The following is an 18,044-nucleotide window of genomic DNA, read 5'->3' as shown; positions in this document are numbered from 1 at the left end:
ACATATGTCTGTGAAACATGTATAACTCTCAATCAAAAATAAGTGTAACTTTCATAAATTTCTTAAAATACTCCAGCATGCAAAATCTGTACCACTTAAATAGATGGAGTTATGACATGTTTGATTATTCTTTCTACTTAGTTCATCCTTTACTTAAAGACAAAAATACCAATCAATCACCAAAACCTGGCCAACTGTAGATCATGCCCTCATGAACAATGTCCTCCACCGTCTATTGTAATAAGTAAGAGAACCAAGGATGTTTGTAGAATCTTAGCAGAAAGACTAAATAAATCCCTACTAATTTGAGTGAAAACCATCCTGATCTGATCTTCATTACTTATACTTTTTCCTCTCTCACTTTCTCCCCTACATTCCCCTCTAAAGAGTAAGGTTTCTGATTGCTTTAAACATATTATGCTTTGTTCTGGGAGGTTTTCTATATTTTGAACTTTCCCTTCCAGAGGGAACTCAAATGGGATTAAAACTGTCAAACTAACATAAATATTCTGGGGCTTAGCACCAAAGGGAGAATTAAAAGATAAATCCCCATCTCACCTTTAGTTTTCATTTATGGGCTTTCCCTAACACATTTTCTTTATTAGATTGTCACTTTAAGGATTAGAATCACTTTGGCCCTCTAATAATAGTAGCTGATATTTTACCCACAGAAGACATTAATGTTACTGTCAATATATGGTATTGACAAACCAATGACACGTTTGTTGAAATATCCAACCTTTCATTTTAATTCTCCTCTTTATGAATTGGATAACAAAATTTCTAAAAAATACAAATAAAAGTTAAGCTCTTTATGTGGGAAACGATTTAGCACTAAATGAGTTGTCTGCTCTTGGTCCTTTCTGAAAGCACTTTAAAATTTTTATCTGGTTAAGCGTGACATCACTCTGCAGGTGATCATGGTCCCTCTTTGGGGAGTTGAAAAAAACCCTAAAGTTTTTTTTTTTTTCTTTTTAGTTAACAAAGTTTCTGATCATATTGATCTAGTGGACATGTGCTTTTTTTCCATCTTAGACTCTTGGATCTCCAATTCTCCCTTTATTCTCATACATCACTCTGACTTTTCTCATTAGTTTATTAGTTGTCAAAAAAAAGTTTCTTCCTTCCCAGTTTCTTCAATTTAGACCAATTTGGAAATGGAAAAGTGTGTTAATTTTTTAATAAATCTTTAAGACACACATTACTGTATTTTTATTAACTGAGCCAGATGGCTCACAGTGAATTTTCTCTGACATAAGTAATCACAGAAATCAGAGACCCAAATCTGGTAGAAAAAGTGGCATGTATATTCAGTAGAAAAGTACACTTTGCATAAACATGTATATTTTTAGACGTAATATTTGCTAGTTTGGATTTCATTTCTTTTTATTGTTTTAGGCTAAATACAAACTAAGGACTCCCCGACCCCATTCCCCAGACTCAAGCATTTAAGTTCCTCAACAACCCCAAATTGTTTTCTCTTTGCAGTTTGAAGGTTGCAAAAAGGCCTTTTCAAGGCTTGAAAATCTGAAGATTCACTTGCGGAGCCACACGGGCGAGAAGCCATATCTGTGCCAGCATCCGGGCTGTCAGAAGGCATTCAGCAACTCCAGTGACCGTGCCAAGCACCAGAGGACACATCTGGACACTGTAAGAACGGCGGGCACTTTCCCACTTCCGGCCCTGGTGTGAGGAAGTGCCACTTTGATAGTGGGATGGTGGAAGAGTTTGCTTTATGGACTGCAGATTACAGGGACATGCCAAGGGTGGCAGTGGAACTTGCAAGAGCACCCAAAGGGGACCTGTGTGGCTATATCAGTTTTTGTAGTTACAGGTTATCCTAATTGTTACAACTTCCCAGGAAGTGTACAAAACAGAAGCAGTTTCTGGGCTGTCCGACAAAAGATTTTAGCCCAGAAGAAAATGACCACTGTGAACAGGGCATTAAAATAAGTATTCAAATATCAAGAACTACCAAAATTGACAACATCTGCTCTTGCTAGAAATATGAGGTGTGGTTTTTGTTTGTTTGTTGACCCTAGTGCTTTTCCTCTTGATGTGAGAACTGGCATGGTTTGAGAATGAATCTGGCCTTTTACTTTAGAAACCACCTGGTATTCAAGCCTTCAAGCAATCTAAAAAGAAACAGCAAATCTCTCCCATGGGTTCAGTCTCATCATGCCGCCTCTGTGTTAATAGCCATATATCCTTTGACACCAACCCTATGAGAGCAGTTGACTTTTATTATTACAGCCTTAACTCCCTTAATGCTGCCACATTTTGCTCATTGAAAAATGTCTTTCCTCTGTAACTCTTGTCTTTTATTTTTCCAATTATGTTGATAGCCCTCCTTTGCATTTCTCAGGCTTTGATGCCACTTTCATTACATTAGACCTGGTAGACCTATGTAATTTTTCTTCACTTAACAAAGCCATCAGGATAAATGTATTATCCACATCACAGATATCTTATCCCACATTCTTGAAAATAATGTATTCATGACAGTACTTTCTCAGTGTTAACATTCTGATGTCTATTATTAAACTACACCAGAGTTTGAATTTTGAAAGTATACTGTTATTTCTACACACCTTCTCATACATATTTAAGATTCTTCTGATGTTATAGTTGACATATTTATTAAATTTTATATTAGTCTCCATTAGTCATATTGATAGAAGTCATTTTAGCTATGTCACATAACCTTTCTAAACAGAATCTCTCTTAATATACATAATTATGATAATCTGCCTGGTAAATATCTGAAATACATTCGAAACAATTAGTATAGGATGGACCCCCTCTGCTCTAGTGGAACTGAATTCTGATTTTAGGGCCAATAGAATAGGATATTAAATGAATAAATGTGGTGAATAGTGGAATTTTTTTAATGTAGAAAAAGGAAAAAAGAATAAATTATGTTAAAATGCCCATTTTGATGTGTCTAAAATGGTCTTGGTTGAATCCAATAAATTTTCCAGTTTGTCATTAAACTTTATCATGGAAGAATGAACATTCATGAGACAAGATTGTCTAGAGAAATTGCTTCTACTCTAGCTAGTTATCTGTAGTTTGAAAGAACTATTGTGAAGATGAGTGTTATAGTTCTACAATACCCTTTTCTGCTTGGTGCTAATTTTAGCTAATCAAACAAAGAGCATTTTCAAAAATCATTTCAGAATTTAAAAATACATATCTCTCTTAAAAACTTGAGGAAAGCTGCCTAACATAATACATTTTTATGATTTTAGTTTCATGCAGTAACTTTTAAAAATCAGCTATTTTTACTTTTATGAAAAAGTATTTTTCAATTGTTTTTTCAAACTACCGTTTTTCCTTTTTGTTTATCATTTTTTTTGCATTTATTCATTTTTCATGTATCATTTTCCAAACTAGCACCTGTTTAAGTATTTACTACGTTTAACAAATTGGGAAGCTCTTCTAAAATCATATAGAAATGAAACAACTTGTTTTAAAAAGCAAACTGTAGTTGCTTAAAGAATTTATGATTTAAATTTAGATCCCTGTTCTCTTTCATTAATTACTCCTTATGCAAATGCTATCAGACTTTTGAATAAGGTCTCTTTCTTCAACTAAGGGGATTCTTACTCAAAGAATGATTTTCCCATCAATATTACTGAGTTCACAATTTTAACCTTGAAAACTTTTATTAATTCATTTTTCTATGTCCTCATTTAAAATCTAAAGCATGGAAAGTAATGATTCAGTACAGATAGAAAATAATACAATATACAGTTTGAAAAAGTGTAGCATACCATTTAAGGCTTAGGTAATTTGAGATCAGATGACCATGATAGCAGGACACTTAGCAAGTCCCTGACATTGCTCTTTTGGCATACCAGTCCTCAAGGTCATCTGGGAGGAATGGTGTGTATTCAGGCTTTCTCCAAGAACATCTCAAAATTAGATACAGAATGACACAACAAATCCAAATCACAGTGGTATCATTTTCTATAAAATATTAATATTCCTAAAGCCTTTTTACATGAAACATCCTGTCACAATCAAAGCATGAGCTTCTTTGGTCATAAGGTAACTTCCAATAAAGCTATTGTCTAGTTGCTTCCCTAATGCCAAGGCAGTGTAGGTAAGACTAGATCAAGAAAGTCATCTCAGGAGAGATTCCTGGTTCAAGAAACCTTTGTTAACATGGTGGAAACTCATTGGTGAGTGACTTTAGCCAATAATTGGTTGGCTCACCAATTTTGTAAAAATTGAGGTATTAAGAGGCTTGTTCGTCGTTAGATTACCTAACATGTAATGCAGTCTCCAGCACATACTAGAAGCACGAGAGCTGCTGGTTGATTCAATCGATCAGTCAAGTTGGTCAGTAATAGATATCAAACTTAGAATTCAAATGGGGTGCACCAAATTAAATTATATATTCATGATTTTGCTTTGTTCTCAGAATCAAAAATGGTGAAAAAAAGTAGCAAATCATAAATATTGCTTCCAGCAAGGCCAATAATATAATCCACGTGAAAGTTGGTCCACAGAATGATAAGCATGCACAGGAAAACAGGAGCATAACATAAACAGGGAAGAATATGGGTTTTTTTGTTAGTAGTATAGCTGGTTTCTAGAGTAAGAATCCTATTTTAGAGACAAGGTTTCAGTTCTCCTTCTTGTATTCACATCATGTAGGTACAGCTTTCATCTCTCACCTGATTAGAACTAAGTAGATCAGTGACAGTTAATACATCTTATAAACATAGTTAATCCTGTGATTTTTTTTCAGTTCTTTGAATAAGCAGAAGGTTTTGATTTATCTTGCAACTGAGGAATCATAGTCTCAAAATCCTGGATAAGAATTTTGTCATTGTAGTAATAGTAGGTGATGATACTGAGACTCGAATGGGTGTGAAGTATTCTCATGCACTCATTCATTCCTAAGTGTTATGTATCAAGCACCAAGGATACAAAAATAAAATAGAACCTAGACTCAGGCTCCAACACTGCACATCTCTCGGGAGCATGTGGAATTGGAATAGCCTGAATTCTCGTTCCCATCGCGCTCAGCCAAAGACTTGTTCACTTAATGCAGGCTCAACACCAGGACCCCTCTGCAACTAATAATATTAATGTTCCTCTGGCTGATTTTTCACATGTCTGTTGTTTGAAACCTACTGTCTCTTACTCACTTTACACTAATTTTCCCTTCTTCATTCTCTCCCTCTCTCTTTCTGAATCAGGTTTCTTCTGAAACATACCCAGTTTTTTCTGGACTTTTCTACAGCTTCTTTACCTGAACCCTTAAAGAATATGTGTTTACTAGTTTCTGACAGTACCAAAGATTGTTCTCAGGGAAACATAACTGTAAGTATGACTGGAGATGCTTACTAATAATTTCCACACTGAAAAATGCCACAAGAGGTTTTGTGGTTAGCGTACTACCTAAAGCAGTTTCTTAAAAGCCATCAAGGATAGGACATCTCTTTGTTTCTAACTTTGCATCTTTACTATGATGCAAAGTTCCTGGACTTTCTAATTAAAATGCATGAGTATTACCCAGCATTCTGCATCAATCAGTTGGTAACAGTTTATGCTCTGAATAATCTTTGAGCAAAACCTTCCTCAGTTACCTTTATGATTTAACCACAGCTGTTTCTTTCTTTCTTTCTTTATTTAGAAACCTTATGCTTGTCAAATTCCAGGATGTACCAAACGCTACACAGACCCAAGTTCCCTAAGAAAGCATGTGAAGGCACATTCTTCCAAAGATCAACAAGCAAGGAAAAAGGTAATTTTTAAAGAGAATTTTCAAGCCAGAAAAAGCATATTTAAATGACTCTTATAGTACTTGGAGCTTCTGCAGGGCATTGGAAATTTTTATACTTCTTAACATGCTTAAATTTTAACATGTAATTTTTTTGAAGAGGGAAGTCTTCCATGAAGTAATAGCAAGGCTATGGTTTGCAAAGCTGATAGAGCCAGATAAGAATTTCTGGAGAAGACTTGAATAATAGGAATCAGAGAAAATTAGTGAAACACATCTAAGCCAGTAAGTAACAACAGGCTTTTGTGGAAATTAAGTCTAAATGGCTAAAGAAAACCCAACTGGGAACAACAACAACAATAATAAAAACCCTTTCTGAAGAGATATGTTTTTTCCATAAAATATCATTTGGCTAAAATCATTGTAGCTCTAATAAAAAATGGTAGATGAATCTCTAGGAGAAGAGAACATTCCTCATGTTAAGTTTAGAAAACTTCTTGATGACAATCTGAAAAAGAAATTGAACTTCAAGTCACTTTGACATCATTGAAGGATTGATGCAATTTGCAAAGTTTGTAAAAATCATAGTATCTCAGATGTGGAACAAATGTTAAAGATCAGGCAGCCAGTCCCTGACCTGCTTTTCTGATCTCATGCAGTGCCACACGTTGTTGGCACTCGGATTCAAAACCACTGGAGACAGGGAACTGACTTTCATGGTGTTTCCTAGTAACTGAGTTTTAAATTTTTTGAACAAACTAGTATCCTCTATCTATGGCAGAAAGCATGTTGAACTACCTTGACTTTTTGAGTATTTCATTTGTATGGAGATGGATACCTGATTCACTTAAGGGCCCTTTATAACAAAGTTAAGGACATTTTAAGACTCAACTTATTTCAAGTGATTGAACCCCATGGCAAAGGTTTTCAGTACTGTGGCTTCTAGTTAGAAATCTTGCATTCATTCTCTCATGGCTTATAGGAATTTAACACGTGATGTTTAGAAATGTTCTGTAGTCTTTTTGTAACGTGAATTTTTTTTCTCCCTTGAGAGGTATTAGTACAATGCCAACCAAGGTCTCATACATGGAAAGAACTTGACCTCATCCCTGTGAATTAGAAAAATATTCAGCTAGGATGATTTGACAGATGCACTTAATCTCATAAAATCCCAATCCTGTAAATAAATTTTTTAAATTATTTATTTTTTCCTAGAAATATATTTAAATTTCTTTAATTGTAACCAGTAAATTGATATCTATGATCACTTGGCATGGTTTGGATATGTTCTTGAATTTTAGAAAAACAAACTACTAAGTACATTAAAAATATAAATAGAATTGTAAGGATGATGCTTAATTTTAAAATAACACATTATTGTTGAATACTGTTAAGTACTTTTAGTAGGGTCACTGTCATTTTTCGTCATGATCTAGGTTCACTTTACAAATTTGAAGTAATAAATTGCATTTGTTTAAAAAAAAAAAAAAGAAAGAAAGAAGCCCTCCTAGAAGAGAGGATTTTTACTCTAAGCCTGACATTGTCTGCCTTCAGTTTGTCCCAAATGTGTGAGACTTCCCTTGTAATACCAAATTTATCAGTAAGATTGGAAAGCACCTGTGTAGAATGTAACATGATCATCATGAACAGTGCAAGGACATTAGTTCCATATCTAAACAAATAAGCAATATGATGTTCAATTTAAGAAGGTAACATTAGGTACAGGTACAGAAATATAGCATGGGATATTTTCAGAGATTGTTGATGGTTTTTATTGTTCAAATATGGTATGTTTCAGCCTCTTAATAATGGAAGATTAGTCTTGATTGTGTGACAAATTCTTGAAACACTAATTGAAAAAAGAAAAACAGACCTTGAGAGTACAAAATAAAATTTTATTGACAAATGAATTGGCAACCTTCAATAAGCAATCTAGATAACAGGGGTATACTTTGAAGTAATATTATCATCTCATGTCAAAAATCATGGTTCTTAATTTTTTTATATAAAGTGAGATGTTATCTTTCAAATGCTTTAGCTTTTGATGTTTACTGTTTTCTACAAGTGGTTGAACTGGCTTTGGTAGACTTCCATTGCCCAGACCTAAGTGACAAGTTTACAGTGTTTATTTTTCAAATTTTAACGTGCCTTTTTATTTAAAAAGTGTTTATGAATCTGTGATGGATTAATTTGTGCAATCAAATGATGAAAGTTGCTCCATCCAACAAAAAGAGGAAATATCCTCCCAGGAGAAAAAGTTGCTAATAAACCTGAAATCAGTCAATCCACATTTCTAAATCTTGCACTGATATACTAGTGTGTTATATTTACATGGTACAACGTTGTTACTAGACCTTGGAGAGATTCTAATTGCTCACTCACATCAGGACTTGGTATTTGAAATATTTCCTGGCAGTAATCATAAAAAAAGGAAAGAAACAATAAACCTTTTAAGGCAGAATTAAGATTATTTACGACTTTAATTAAAAATTGAAAACTGGCATCATTTCAAAAAAGCCTTTACAAAAATGTGAATTCATCAAAAATAACCATAAAAATTCCAAGGTGATAAAGGCACAGTGGAGTAATGGTCCCAGCCCTAGGGAATTGTTTTGTTGAAAAGAATAAAACTCTTTTCTGTCACACCCTGTTAGTCATGGACTTGTTTAATATACCCTGCCTGCCTGCCTGCCTCTAATCCTCTTTTTAACCTCCCCTAGACACTAAATGACATTATTTTGGTCTTAACTTTGCCGGCTTTATGTGGCCCTGCTCTGAAATCAGGGCCAGAGACAAAGCACTTGTAGCATAAGATTAATCTATATCAGGAGAGTTCGAGAACTCTTAAGTGATATCTTAGCCATGGGCATGTGGCCCTTTCCCACACTTGATAGAACCTACTGAAAACCTAGAAACTCAGCTAAACATTATTCAAGCTATAGAAAGAAAGAAGATGATGGAAAAGAGAAACTCTCCTGCAAAAGAATTGGGATAATTTGACTCATTGCATGCAAAGAGTAACTTTTCTCTTTGCATAAATCATGCACACCCACACATCCGATCAGCCAGTGTACAGACTTCTTCCACTGAATGCACTTTGCAGTTTTCAAGTCCCTTGAAACAGTCCTACACAGATAAATGGGTAGCAAAAGACTTAAGTCACCAGCAATGGTCTCCACTGAGAATAAAATTTAGCCTATAGAGCAAAGGCAGAACCCGTCCCTCAATTCTGTCTGATAATGAGTGAGTGAAATAAGAGAAAACTAAGGCAATAAGCCACTTGGAATTTTCCTCAAGGCTGTGAGCTTTATCAGAAATTTTCATTTTCACCTTGGAAGTGTCTTAAGAGGGGAGTTACCTTCAACACTAGCCTGTTATCAAAATGGACTTTTTAAAAAGTGAACGCAAGGAATGCCTAACCAAAAGTTAGAGGTGATAGAAATCTTTCATCCATTCTACACTTCCACAAAGATTCCAAACTTTAGGTGTGATTTGTCAAATGTTTGTTACACATTGACCTTTGGTTTGCCATGGTTGATGACTTTTCATTTTTATGACTTCAATACAGGCTGTTATAAATCAAGTGTAGCATTTGAAATGTGTGTGAATGCAGCATGTATTTATATTCCTGTTTAGAGGACAGCTATACAACTTTCTGGCTAAGTTGGAGCAGCTTATTTGATGCAGCTTTCTTCATGTAGAACTGGCAATTCTTTGGAATCTGTTCAGAGCCAACACCTCTCTCTATCTATTTAAGACTATAAACAATGTCATCAAGTACCACATAGGTTCACCTTGCTTTGTGAAAAGCTATGTGAAAATAAATATTTTCCACTGAATCAAAGCATGTATTAAAAGGACTAATGAGGTTCACTTTTTCTATCAGTTGTTTTCTGTCATGGTCTATATGGCAGGTAGCACTCACGAGTGAGATATACAATCAAATGTCTTAATGGATTTTGCAGTGCCTTTTCACTTTTCTTTCTTGTTTCTGCTCAGAAATAAATTATACCACTCCTGCTGGTAGCAGAACATTAGTAATAGGCACATATCACAGACATATCATCTCAGGATGAACTAGCCCACCCCTTCCTCTCACATTTACAAAATTATATGGAGTGCAAGTAAGTGAAAAGCAGGCTATTGTAGGGATGATGTTCAAGCAGCACAACGTTCTTAAAAAAAAAAAAAAAAAAAATGAGTCACGGAGTTCCGTACTTTTAACAGTTTGCTGGTGACAAATTACTTACATCACACTTCAAAATGATGGTGACACATACCTAGAAATCCGAGTGCCTGAGTTCAGAGGAACTTATTTCAAGAAAAGCACAGGAAGATGCTTTTGTGAAACAAATATTTTTCAGTAAAAATGGTGATGCTAATAAATAATTACATTTAAATGAAAGGAATAATCTCAAATTTAACCCTAGGTCAAAAATAGTGATTTGGACTTGAAACCAGTTGCCTGGAGGTTTGCATTTTAAGAAGGCCCAATATAAGTCCAGCTTTGCTTTTGAGAGCATTTCGATGCTTCAAGGTAATAGGAGCTATTTTAAAATAGTTAAGAATCCACATTTGGAAAAACTGGGGTAGGTTGTCAATGAGAGTGACCAGTGAATAAGAAGCAGCTTTGAGTTCTTTCTTGAGTCATCAGGAAAACAGTTTCTACCCTTATAAATACAGGAGAATAACACCCACTACCTCTGGGGTGATTGCCTAGAGACTTATTTAGTGTGAAAGTTGTTTCCTAAGGTGTGTCTTTTAGAACATGTTTCATAGGGTGTTATTAGATATTTCTTTTAAAAAGTAATTTATTGTCATATAAGATTAGGAAACACTGAGCTGAGTTAAATGATATTGAGTAGTTTCCTTCCTGCAATAGTTCTCAGAACCTTGGATACACCAATATTCCTTAGGGAAGATAACATTAGGCCTTGCTCAAAATTATTGGACAAGCCAGCTGATTTTTGTCCTCTGGAGCATCTCATCAAGCTACTCCTCTAGTAAATTATTTGAGAAATACAATGTAATAAAGTTTTATTTGGTCCATTCAGTGAATGTTTATTAAGCACCTGCTGTGTGCCAGGCACTGGACTAGACCCACAGATATAAACATGTATGCGACAGACTTGTTTTCTGCCTTCGTAGATCCACAGTCTCTTGGTAAAGTCTAATGATAAAAAGACAGAAAATAAGTCTCCCAAATGCAAGCAAGGAAACCATGAGGGGATTTATATCATTAACAAAGAGGGCTCCATAGAGGGAGATGGTCTGGAAAGGCCTCTTCGAGGTGCTGAGCAGAAACATTGAAAAGGCAACTTTAGAAATGAGAACAATTGTATTGGCTGCAAAAAATTTTAAAGGCATAGATTCAGTCAGAATATTGTACCTTCCTATTGAATTTATTTTAAAAGAGTCTGATACTACTAAGACCAGAGCAATAGATGTCAGGACCATCTTAGCTTGTTTTAATTGTACTTTTCTGCAGCCTGTTCTCCTTAGTTGAGGTGGCACTGGAGTGACAGGATGCTTGCCAGTGAAAAGTGTGGTTTGCATCTCTTAAGAAACACAAGTCAGTTGGTCAACATTTGTGATCCTTTGAGGACACCATACAGATGAGGCCCTATGACAATTTTGAGGGTAACATGGTCTTTCACTCCTGAAGATGACAGTCTAACAAGGGACACAGGAGACCCATGTGTGCAGTAGGGGAAACTTATCAAGTCAATCCCAAGAGTTTGTCCTAGGACATCAGTTCCTTTGTGAATGGTAGAGATTGTTAAGGAATGAGGTCTTAGGTTTTATTATTCAAAAGAATGGAGATCAGTGGGCTTTTATATTGTTCTTGATTACATTTCAATGCTTTGTCATACATAGGAAGGAAGTTTTATTTCTTTTCTCCCTGAAAATTCTTAATTAGGACCAAAAAGAAAAGAAAAATGAGGGTGTTTGGCATAGTTCTGGCCAGCCATTATAAAGAATGGGGACCTGGTAGCAGGTGCTTTAATAAGCAATTAGGGTTATACAGTGCCTAAGCACACCTACCTTATAGAAATAGTTCCTTGATAATTGCTTTTCTGATTGATGGACTGACAGAATCCTTCTAAGTTTCTTACTCCCTTTCTCTTATTAAATTTGGTGCATTTTTAATGAAACTCATTTTGGAATAAAAGCATTTAGCTCAGTCTCTCACCTGCCCAAATATAGTGTCCTAAGATATTGTGATGCAGCTCACCATTGCCCTTCTCTGGTGCCTGCTCTTCTCCACTTCCACAGTGTTCAAGTCCCTTGTGCAATTACTGCTTCCTCTGCTAGTTCTCACTTGTCATCCCTTTTCAGCTTCAGTTGAGCTTTGTCTTTGATATCCCTGGGCAATATTTTTCCATTTGTTTGTATCTTGGCTCTCTGAGCTGTGAAGATTTATTTTCAGGGTGACTTCACTCAAGGGCTTGGATAAACCTAACGCAGAAACTTTTCTTGGTGGATACTGGGCAGGTGGCCGCATCTCAGACCAGTGTTTGGATTGGACATCAGGAGGTATGGGCTTCTTTTGAGCAGTGCCACAAGTGGCTTTGTGACTTAAGTTACAGTCCCCTGGTTTCTCCATTTCTCCATCTTCACAGCTAGCTTGAAAGGCAAACTCAGAGTCCCAGAGATGAAAGAGGAGCTATTTCAGTAGAAAACATTGTTATACCACATATCTGCCATCCACAAAACCTATTGTGACTGACAGTAGACCAGCAGGGTCCTTGGAAATACCTTCCTTCTTGAGAACTTAGTTTTTTTGTAGGTGGAGTCTTCTTTCAGTGATTATGGTAGTCTGTCTTTCTATAAGTCATACGGATGCTGCAAAAGAAGTCCAGACAAAAGGAAAGGAAACTGGGTCCTAAACCAGAGGAAATTAAAATCAAATTTGAATCTGTGATATTTGATTCTATCCAGGGGTCATTCCCTTTGTGTTCATAAACCATAGGGAGCAGTAGTCTTTGTATAGGTGGGTTTTAGGAAGCTCAAGAACTCTCAAAAATGATATGCAAAATGGATTTTCCTGGGGAGAGGATCTATAGATTTCACAGGTTTTCTAAAATTAAGACCCTCTGAACTGAAAGAAATAGAAGACACATTGTGACTTTCTCACTTGGCTTTACTTTCAGTACCCCCTCACCAAGCCTTTGCCCAATTAAGGATATTCTGTGCTTCTATGCCCTGGATGATTGACTTCTACTGGTACAGAATTGCAAATTATTCGAATACTTATTCAACATTTACTATGTGTCTGATATTTTACTAAATGCTTAGATATACAAAAATGGTAAGATATGCTTCTTTCCCTTGAGGCCATCCGAGATGTCAAGGCTGGATTTTGACAAGGGGCTGGCTGATTTTGTAGACTGTGAATTGAAGTATAGAATTGGAACAGACTAGAAGCAATTGTACCAACTAGTGCTGTGTGCACTTTTACACACCCTGATAGAGGTTTGGGCAAAAGTAGTGGCAGTTGGGATGAAAATGAGTGGACAGGGCAACTTGCCTAGCATGTGTGAGGCACTGGGTTCAATTCTCAGCACCACATATGAATAAATAAAATAAAGGTCCACTGACAACTAAAAAAACTTTTTAAAAAAGAAAATAAAATGAGTGGACAGCAGTTGGTGATATATTGAGTGTCAGGGGTGAGACAAAGAGAAAAATAACGATGGCACCAGAGTTCCTAGTTTCTGAGATTGGTTGTCCAGGCACTGAAACTGCATTTCACAGACAAAATCTTTTCTTCCTCAGGGAAACCTCAGTTCTGCTCTTAAGACGTTTGAACTGATTGGATCAGGCCCACCCACATTATCAAAGATAATCTCCTTTACTTCAAAGCCAATCGTTTGAAGATGTTAATCACATCTAAAAATACCTGCACAGCAATACCTGGATTAGAAAATGTTTTGCCGAATAACAGACTATAGGCTGGTTAAGTGCACATTAAACTGACCATCACTGAGGTCTATTGTGTTAAATTTTAACTGAGGTTTCCGTATTTTAAGATGACACTAGCCACAGGTAAATGGAGCATGGGAAATCCCAAAGTGTTCTTTATATTAGTGAACATCGAGTATTATCTAGAAAACGGAAGGAAATTAATTATTTTCCATATACCTGGTCTTATTCTCTTTCATTATAATGTTGACTGTTCAGACCAAGTATATTCAAGACAATTAATTTAAAGACACCATGCTGGGAGAGTGGAAGAATATTATACTTGAAGCAAATAAGTAGATACATAGTATTTGTAACTTATATCTTATATTATAATATCAGAAGATTTATACAATCATACAGTTTATCATAAAATGTTAACTTATAAATCAGTTCTTTGTTCATAGCTTTATATCATATAATGTTTATTAATTCAGTATTATTGTATCATATGAACTGAGATAATGATAGTAAAACATTTAGCATAGTACCTGACACATTATACTAGCCCCACATTAGCTGTTATTATTAGAATTACGTGTTATCTATTAAGGGTTTTTTAAAAGAAGACAAGTGGTTGTTGAAATTTGAGTAAGCTGAAAGAAATCTACTCCAGATTCTTTCATTAATTAATTTTCCCTTTAAAGAGATTTTAGCTTTGGAAAAAAAATTAATGGAAACAGATCATAGTATGGTTATAAGATGATTATATATCTACTTTGCTTTTTGCCTTACACAGAAAAGCATTTGTGGTCATATTTATGTGTTTTAAAATCTCAGCCAGGGCTGGGGATATAGCTCAGTTGGTAGAGTGCCTGCCTCGCAAGCACAAGGCCCTGGGTTCAATCCCCAGCACTGCAAAAAAAATAAATAAATAAATAAAATAAAGTCTCAGCCAGACAATCTAACTGGATGCTATTTTCATCCAGAAATTCCTATGTCTTTGGGTTGGAAGTCCCTGCCATTTGTCAGTTCTTCCGTAGCTGTTGTTACATCAGTGGGAGATGTGTGGGTCTAGATTTCATGCTAAAGAGTCTTGTAGCCATGTTAGACCTGGGTTGTTTTCTGAATTTTTCTTTTCTAAACTGGCAAAAGATTTACCACATTTACTCCCATACTGACTTATCTGGTGGGTTTTTGTTTTGTTTTTGTTTTGCATTTGGACTTCTGAGTCATGGGCCTGGATTCACATCCCTACTTCACTGGTTTTAATGGCATAAGCCTTGATAAATATTTTCATATTTCTGAACCTCATGTTCTCATTTGTAGAATCAGAATAGTATCAGCCACCTTCTCAGATTGTCTTAGTGATTAGGTAGGAAATCTGTGCACAGTGCCTGTTGCAGCCCTGCACGTAGCTGGAGATCTGGCATTGGAGGAGGCAGCAGTAGGCTTTAGGGTGGTGGTGAGGTGTGGGTTATTATTAGAAGGTGTTTTAATGCACAGGAGAAAACTTGCCATCCTCTGTTTCTGCTGAGAAAACTGGATTTAATTAATGGAATAAGAGGTGAAAGTCAGATAAAAGCAAGCATTTTCTAAGGGGAGAAAGAGTTGGGGTTTTGTTGTTGTTGTTGTTTGTTTGTTTGTTTTCCAGCCCCAGCTGGCTTAGCATTCTTGCTTGAGAATTTGGGGGACTTGACTAATAGATCTTTGGGTCTTCTATAGTCACCACTTGAATTGTTTGTCAAGTGGGATCCATCCTCTGTGATTCCAATAGTTTAATAGTGATCGTGGTAATAGCGATAATAGAAAAAGAGTCATGTTTTGCCTACATTTAATACTTTGACCTTTCAAAGTCATGTATATGTTATTTTATTCTTTTGGCCTTTAGACTGAGGATTTTTATTACTACTTCTACTTTCTTCAGTTTGTTCCTGAGGAATGAGAAAGTTTAGAAGGGTAAGGAAGCCAAGTGTGATGGCCAGGGTGGTATGTGCTTTCCTTTGAGCCAAAAGGCCTACAGAATATGTGCCAGAATTAGTTAATACCGCCTAATGCAAAGCCATCCATTAAGTCTTGACACACTGTTTGCAATCTTGGCGTTCCACAAAGCATTTTGGCAAAAGATTATTCTTCCACTCTCAATCTGGAGCCCTTTTTACAAATTCAACAAAGTGTCATGTGACATTTGAAATGCTCCCTGCATCCTCTGTAGAACAGGGACTCACTTGAGTTAACTGTTACAGGACTATGGACGGTAGTTGCCTCACTAAGGCTATTCATTTAACTGGAACAGAAAGTTGTTTTTCTAAGCGGCTTTTCTGGATGGGGGTTTGCTGCCCTGCTCCTCCACAGGGCCAGCTATGGGCACAGCTGCAGTAGAACTCTAGCACATCAGCATTATAAGAGCCCTTACATGCTGCCTTGTCCACCCCTAGTAAGGAAATCACTTTCGAAAATCCCTAAAGATATTAAAAAGCCTCTTCAGGTAATCTTAAGCTTTCTAACTTTCGAGACAGCCTTTGTTGTTGGTGTTATTATTTAGCAAGTCTGATATATCGAGTCAAAACTGACCTTCCTGAACCACCTGCTCCATGCTGGAGTTCTGGCTTCCACAGGCACTGCTGATGTTCAGTAGAGGCTTTGCTGATGCTTGAAGAAACGCTGCAGTCATTCCACAGTTTTCTCTTAGTACCCAGATTCTGGATTTTTTTTAGCATGTGGACCCCATTGTTCTCTGTTTTCCATTTCATTCATACTAGAGAACAAGGTTTCAGCAAGTGACACAGGAGACCTGCAGTGGCATTTGCTGGCAGTGGAGGCAAGCACTGGGGTTGAAAAGGCTGACCAAGGAACTGATATCAAAGGGCCTCCTGTTCCCTGCTCAGATGTTAAACATAGACTGTGGTCAGATCTATGATTCAGAGAGATAATGATGGTGGTAATGTGGAGGTAAATTAGGGATTGAGGGGAGAAGGGGGAAACTAATTTGGTTGGCATATTCCGTTAATCAATATTCTTTAGGTACAGTGGCTCATTTCACTGTGACTACACCCAGCTGCCCTAGCATCAGTTCTAGGTTTCTCAGTCTTTCAAAATGTTATCATGAGAGACTGTTAAATATTCTGTGAATTCTAGGCTCATCCTATGTGCATCCTTCCCCTAAAGGCATCTAAGTAGGAAATGATTCTCTGGTTGTTTTCAGTAACCCAGCCCTAGCTCCAGCTGACTTTCTTCCTTCCTTACTGCTCATAGATTGTGTAATTCTTTCTAGAATCTTTCCAAGCATGAACTTTAAGCTTTCTTCTCTTCCATTTCTTGACTTCATTCGTTACTTGACTTTATTTTGCCTAATTGAAATTTGTAATATGGATATCTCTTTTCTCCATTTTCTGGCCATATATCTTCGTACTTTCTCAAAGCATGCTCTTTTAATCATATTTGTAAGTGTCTTTGGTGGCAGAGTTTGGGTGGACTTAAGACCTTGAATTCCCTGACTAGCTAGGTCTGCCTTCTTGCTGTCTTCTCTCCTGTCCTGGGCTAAAGCCACATTCTCCTCCCCATTCTACCCCCCAGCAGTTATTTTTCCAATATTTCCCTCTAGGCACTTTCCCCATCACAAACCAGGTAACGGAGGAGTTATTATATAATTCATCATGCTCAGAGTCCATCCTCGTTTTAAAATTGCATGTCATTTATTTTTTATAAACAAAGAGTATATATGTACCAGTTCCTTGAAACCAAGACACCTTAGATTGTAACACACCCTGATTTGTGATTTTAAAATGTATCTTAGAATCAATGAATCACAATGGCTTAACACTGGTCTATATCTTCCCATGTATATTTTTTCTTTCATATATAAACATATTATGAGTATCTCTACTTTGATTCTTTTTACTACATAGTATATAGTGAAAATTTTGCTTTTTCAGTAGTTATACTTTTAGTGGCTTCATTTTAAGGATATACTGCATTTCATTTAATCAATCTACTATTTTAGACATTTAGTTGTTTTAAAATTTTACTATTATGGACAATTCTGTGATGTATATTCTAGTGCACAGATCTTAATAAATGTCCTAAAGTAATTAGAATAAGTTTCTAGCAATGTGTTGCTCAAATGACTTCCCAAACCTTTGTAATAATTTACTCAAATCCCTGTTAGGATGATATAAAAATGAAATTTTCTTACATTTTTTAAAATGTGAGGTAAGTGAGCATGTACATGTTAATATGATAGATAAATAACAGATGAATTATTTAAAAAAAATTTTTAGTTGTAGATGGACACAGTACCTTTATTTTATTTATTTATTTTTATGCGGTGCTGAGAATTGAACCTAGTACCTCACACATATTAGGCAAGCACTCTACAACCGAACTACACCCCAGTGCCCCC

At 36.1% G+C, this 18,044-nt stretch overlaps 1 protein-coding gene across 12 annotated transcripts in view; it reads left to right on the top strand.

Annotated features, from left to right (window-relative positions):
- The window catches only part of GLIS3 (GLIS family zinc finger 3), a 424,300-nt gene that overhangs the window by 322,000 nt on the left and 84,256 nt on the right, over window positions 1-18,044 (top strand). For all 12 annotated transcript variants that reach the window (XM_079113026.1, XM_079113034.1, XM_079113032.1 and 9 more), the window contains 2 exons: window positions 1,489-1,650; window positions 5,651-5,761. In XM_079113026.1, coding sequence (XP_078969152.1) covers window positions 1,489-1,650; window positions 5,651-5,761 — 273 coding nt within the window. The remainder of the gene's footprint in view (window positions 1-1,488; window positions 1,651-5,650; window positions 5,762-18,044) is intronic.

The sequence above is a fragment of the Sciurus vulgaris genome (assembly GCF_902686455.1).
Source record: "Sciurus vulgaris genome assembly, chromosome: 15".
NCBI lineage: Eukaryota > Metazoa > Chordata > Mammalia > Rodentia > Sciuridae > Sciurus > Sciurus vulgaris.
This window is presented reverse-complemented; position numbering and strand designations above follow the sequence as displayed.